Source organism: Peromyscus leucopus, chromosome 18 (genome assembly GCF_004664715.2).
Source record: "Peromyscus leucopus breed LL Stock chromosome 18, UCI_PerLeu_2.1, whole genome shotgun sequence".
NCBI classification, from domain to species: Eukaryota; Metazoa; Chordata; class Mammalia; order Rodentia; family Cricetidae; genus Peromyscus; species Peromyscus leucopus.
The window spans coordinates 39989317-39995316 of record NC_051078.1 but is presented as its reverse complement, the minus strand read 5'-3'; the positions used below and the strand labels follow the sequence as shown (position 1 = coordinate 39995316).

At 45.4% G+C, this 6000-nt stretch overlaps 1 protein-coding gene across 1 annotated transcript in view; it reads right to left on the bottom strand.

Annotated features, from left to right (window-relative positions):
• Positions 1 to 712: 712 nt before the first annotated feature.
• Slc17a8 (solute carrier family 17 member 8) overlaps positions 713 to 6000 on the bottom strand; it is a 45255-nt gene continuing 39967 nt past the window's right edge. The window contains exons 11-12 of the mRNA XM_028880314.2: positions 3841 to 3968; positions 713 to 2091 (exon numbers count right to left, since the gene is read on the bottom strand). Coding sequence (XP_028736147.1) covers positions 1747 to 2091; positions 3841 to 3968 — 473 coding nt within the window. The 3' untranslated portion in view covers positions 713 to 1746. The remainder of the gene's footprint in view (positions 2092 to 3840; positions 3969 to 6000) is intronic.

The following is a 6000-nucleotide window of genomic DNA, read 5'->3' as shown; positions in this document are numbered from 1 at the left end:
TATAACTCCTTAAGTATAACAAGGGGCCAGAAATAAAGTGGGACAAACTGGAGAACAAATATGACACTATAATACACTACAAGTAAATCTGTATTTTTTCATCATGTTAAATTTTCCTTCTGAAAATATAAACAAAATTTTCAAAGCAGGAAAACAATTTTATTTTCTAATAACCTCTCATATGCCACCATTGCACTTGGGATTGTATCCGAGAGTTTCATGTTCTTGCCTGACACAATCACAGATGAATTTTCCAACACCAATTACAGGCCCGGGTGTCTCGGACATTTTGGCTGCAGGATGTCTCTGTGAAACTACTGCTGTCTTTTTGTTTTCAGTGAACATTCCAGGTACATTCCTTACAAATGTTTTGGGCATAACATCATGCCATCTGATCACACTTCCAGTTCTACTCACTGTCAGGGAAAGCTGGTCACACACGTTTGCTTAAACAAAACTTTTTCCAGAGACCAATGGCTAAAACTCTCCTGAGACCACTTCTTAGATTACTAAATGTTTTAGGGGCTAATAGTTAACTTGGGACATTATTTGACCACATTCTTGATACTGTAGAGGGTTTAAATTTAATAGCCAACTCTTCATATACTTCTTTTGTTGTTGTTGTTGTTTTTTGTTTTTTGTTTTTCCAAGACAGGGTTTCTCCGTGTAGTTGTGGTGCCTGTCCTCGATCTCGCTCTATAGATCAGGCTGGCCTCGGACTCACAGAGATCCACCTGGCTCTGCCTCCTGAGTGCTGGGATCAAAGGCATGATCCCACCTGGTCCATATACTTCTTTTAAACCATTCCTGGAAACTGAGCTATCTTGCTTAGCTTTATTCTATTTATTTATTTATTTTTACCAGTCTGTGACTTTTAAAGAAAAAAAGCTATTGATTCACCAAATTGTTTGATCCATCAGGTAATATAGGACCTTAATGGTTTTGAGTCTAGAATTTCATAAGTTTGAATCCCCTCTGCCCCCGTAGTCTAAATATTTACACACACACACACACACACACACACACACACACACACACACACAAACACACCCTTGACCAAACTTGGAATTGCCCACAAAACAGCTGATTCCATTCTCAGTTTTTGTCATTGAAAATGTCCCTACACTGAGCTGAACCCTTCTAAAACTCCCACTCATCTGCCAGTCTCAGTCTTGGCCCTGAGAGGACGACCTTGGGTGGGTCATCCTATTCCTTTAGCATCCCTAGCTGTAAAATGGGTACAATAACTACATGTAATAGGGTGTGGAGGTTAAGTAAGTATGTTCATAAAGCACCTGGCACAACAGAGGGCCTCCGTGAGTGGGTCCCTTCATTAGGTTGGGGAAGCTCTCCTGTGCACAAATATCTTAGGAGACACGCTGACAACCACCGTGTACTCTTCTCCAGGCCAAAGAGGGATTCCTTTCAAAGTCTGTCTGAGCAACAAGCTACTCCTTATTTTTCTAGCCATTTCTTTCTGAATAACTAGTTCTTTGAGAGAAAGCTCAAGAGCCAACCCCCACCCTACCCCACCTCACAAAAAAATATGATCAACTATTTTATCGACTGAGAACAAGAGCCGTTCTCCTATCTCTGGGAGAAGGCATTTCTCTTTTCTCCGCTGTTGACTTAATCTCCTCTCCCACTACCTCCAGTGTCCCATGGTTTGGCCCCCTGGCAAGCCGAGGTATGGGAAAGGCAATGGGTATGGATACTTCTGGCCGTAAGCTGAGGAGAAGCTGGGCGTTAGGATGTTTCTGAGAAGTCCCCTTCCTCATTCTGGTAGGATAACGCCTCTTCCCCGTCAAAGGCAGCTTCTCTCTGTTGTCTCCACCCGCTCTTCTGGGCCTCGCAATTCTGGATGGTGGCTCCGTACGACATCTTCTTTCTGGGACTTACAATAGCCTCATGGTTGAGTTCTGTCTCCTCGGCTAATTCATCTTGGTCAATGATTCCACATTTCTCCTCAGAGAGGCTCTCCGGGTCAGCCCAGTCCTGTTTCTCCCCAGAAGCAAAGATCCCGTAGAAGACGACACCGCTGTAGTGCACCAGGGCTGCTATGAGGAACACATTCTGCCATTCCTCCCGGGTCTAAGAAAGGAAATATCCAATTACTGCTTTAAGCAGAAACAGAGATTACCAGTGAGCCCTAGAATCCTTTCCTGGGATGAAAACATCCACTCCTCAAAGGCTACAGTGTGCTTCTGGGTAGACATATGATAGAGTCAACATCCAGAATCTATGCTTAATTTGAGGGCTTGAAAATGAATATGAAAGACTACAATGAATGCCAAGATAGTGTGTGTGTGTGTGTGTGTGTGTGTGTGTGTGTGTGTGTGTGTGTGTGTGTAAAAAAAAAAATACAGGTTACATGTAGTTGAGGAGATGGTTCACAGGGTTTAAGTGCCCTGGATGTTCTTACAGAGGACCCAGGTTCAATACCTAGCACCCACATGGTGGCTCATGACTATCTGTAACTCCAGCTCCAGGGGATCTGATGCCCTCTTCTGGCTTTCATGATATACATATACACAGGCAGACAAAACACTCACTCACATAGAATAAATGTAAGTATATTTTTAAAGATAAAAATAAGTTTAAAAACTACAAAGGGCTGGGCAGTGGTGGCGCACGCCTTTAATCCCAGCACTCAGGAGGCAGAGCCAGGTGATCTCTGTGAATTTGAGGCCAGCCTAGTCTATAGAGTAAGTTTCAGGACAGGAACCAAAACTACACAGAGAAACCCTGTCTTGAAAAACAAAAAACAACAACAAAAAAAGGCTCAATAAAAACTAAGCGCCACACCCTTGAAGATTCAGGATTTATAGACTATGTTTATGGGTGTTTGTCTGTGTAACACATGTGTGCCTGGTGCCCATGGAGACCAGAAGAGGGCACAGTGGTTAAGCGCCCTGGATGTTCTTACAGGGGGCCCAATTTCAGTTCCCAGCACACAGAGGTGGCTCACAATCACCTACCTGTAATACTAGCTCGAGGGGATCGGATGCTGGAGTTACTAATGGTTGGGAGCCACGTGGGTGCAGGGAAGAGAACCCCGGTCCTCTCAAAGAGCAGCAAGTGCGCTGAGCCTCTGAATCATCGCTCCTGCCCCCTCGAGGGTTCGTTTTTTATTTAAATAACATTTTTTCTTTTACTTTATATACCAACCGAAGTTTCCCCTCCCTCCTCTTCTCCTGTCTCCCCACACCAACACCTTCCCTACCCCCACAACGCCCCCCCCCCCACACACACCCCAGCTCCTCCTCAGTCTCCATTCAGAAAGGGGCAGGTCTCCCATGGACTTGAACAAAGCATGGCACATCACAGGACCTAGCTCCTCCCCTTGCGCCAAGGCTGGACAAGGTGGTTCTTAAGAAAGCCCATTAACGCCTTGTTTATTTTCTCCTAAACAAGGAGGGAAGCTGTATCACTACTTCATGTGTGACGGGCTAAGTCATGACTGGCCATGGGCTAACCCGCTTTAGAATCATAAAACAGTCTTAAATAAAAAAACCTCCATTCCGGGTTGGCTCGCCTGAGTTTCTTCTTTGTGTCTCTAAACAACATCTATGCCCTTTACTTCTTTCCTCCAGACATTTATGTCTCAGCTGAGGAGATGTGGAGCTAGATAACAATTAGTCCTGGTGCCATCAATAAACAATAAAGCGAAGGAGGGAAGGGAGGAGAAGACGAGGAGGGAAGAAGAGAAGGAGGCGTTGTCCGAGACTCAGTCACAGACAAGGACACACATACACACCAGGGTAGGTCACTGAGCTTTCAAGTGTGTGCAGTGCTTCTGCCCTGATGTTGTAGCCCCACAGCCACAAAGGAGGTCATTACCTTGTGCTTGGTCATGGCGCCGACAATGAGAGGACAAACCATTCCAGACAGGGTTCCCACTCCGTTGGAGATCCCCATGAGAATGCTGGCATAGCGCGGAGCGATGTCCAGGTGGTTGACATTAAAACCTACGGCAGAGCCCGAACCTCAGCATCAGAGTGGAGAACGGAGTTCCTGAGACCCTTGGGGAAATGTGTGGCTGGCCCCCAGGCTCAACCATTTGCTCTTCTCTAGTATATGTTTAACGGATATTCTACCAAGAGGGCCGGGCTGGACACTGCCAGGCTGTGCCTGCACAAAGCAGGACTGTCTGTGTTGGTTAGCGATGCGTGTACGGTGGTGAGAATTATAGAAAATGTGCCCAGCAGATCTGGAACTCTAAAACCCCAAATCCTAAGGTCTAGAATGTATCCATCAAAAACAATAGAAAGAACCTTATCTTCCCATATGGCCTCTCCCAGTCCACCACAAAAAGTCCTAAAAGTCCTCCATAGACTAGTCTGCCAGGTGGCCACATAATTTATTTTAAAAATGACATTTCTAACTATTCATAATTATTCATATGTTTATTTTCATAAACGTAGACAGGACTCTGAATAATTTACAAAGGACTTTTATGTTTCAAATCCACATGGTTGGGTTCACAGCTTATTTCCATCATGTAACCAAGTAGAGGAATAATATTGTTATTTATCTGTAACAGATGCCGTGACACAACACGGGAGAAATACAGATGTGAACACCTGTGGTGAACAGCTGCGCTACTCTAACCACACAGTTCCATGGTGAGAACACACTACTCTAACCACACAGTTCCATGGTGAGAACACACTACTCTAACCACACAGTTCCCTGGTGAGAACACACTACCCTAACCACACAGTTCCATGGTGAGAACACACTACTCTAACCACACAGTTCCATGGTGAGAACAAACTACTCTAACCACACAGTTCCATGGTGAGAACACACTACTCTAACCACACAGTTCCATGGTGAGAACAAACTACTCTAACCACACAGTTCCCTGGTGAGAACACACTACCCTAACCACACAGTTCCATGGTGAGAACACACTACTCTAACCACACAGTTCCATGGTGAGAACACACTACTCTAACCACACAGTTCCCTGGTGAGAACACACTACTCTAACCACACAGTTCCATGGTGAGAACACACTACTCTAACCACACAGTTCCATGGTGAGAACACACTACTCTAACCACACAGTTCCATGGTGAGAACACACTACCCTAACCACACAGTTCCATGGTGAGAACACACTCCTCTAACCACACAGTTCCATGGTGAGAACACACTACTCTAACCACACAGTTCCCTGGTGAGAACACACTCCTCTAACCACACAGTTCCCTGGTGAGAACACACTCCTCTAACCACACAGTTCCATGGTGAGAACACACTCCTCTAACCACACAGTTCCATGGTGAGAACACACTACTCTAACCACACAGTTCCATGGTAAGAACACACTACTCTAACCACACAGTTCCATGGTGAGAACACACTACTCTAACCACACAACACTTGCTGGGCTTCTGCTCTTCCAGGGCAGCGTCTCCCTGTCTCCCCTGCACTAAGGTCTTCGACCAGAGAGAATGTTGCTGGGAGATGAAATGACAAACGCCCCTGCATTTCCACTCTCAGAAGAACGTGTGAATCAAAAGGAGGAGGAGCATGGCCAAGCCTTGAAAGAGCCAAATCCCCAGAACCAACTCCACCCAGAGAGCCCAGTTCATCAGACCTCAGCTCTGGTAGCTCACCTGAGATGCTAATCTGGACTAAAGATTCAACTCTCTTGGCCCTCAGTTTCTCCATCTGTAAATTGGAGTGATCATTCTTAGAAAACCATTGCAGGAATTAAATAATAAGGGATGTTAAGTAAATGGTAACTAGAAGTGGAAGCCAAGTTCATGCCTCTCTACCTCTAAATTGGTCCGATTTCACTTTTTGTTTATGCATTTTATGTATTTAGAGATAGTGTCTTAAACTCACGGAGTTAAGCTATCTTCTCGCCTCAGCCTCCCGAGAAATGGCAATCACAGGCATAAGCCACCTCTAGCAACATGCGTGGATGTGAGGTCTAGGCAGCCATCTGTCCTGTTGACCACGTTCTTCCCTGCACTCTCGAAGTGT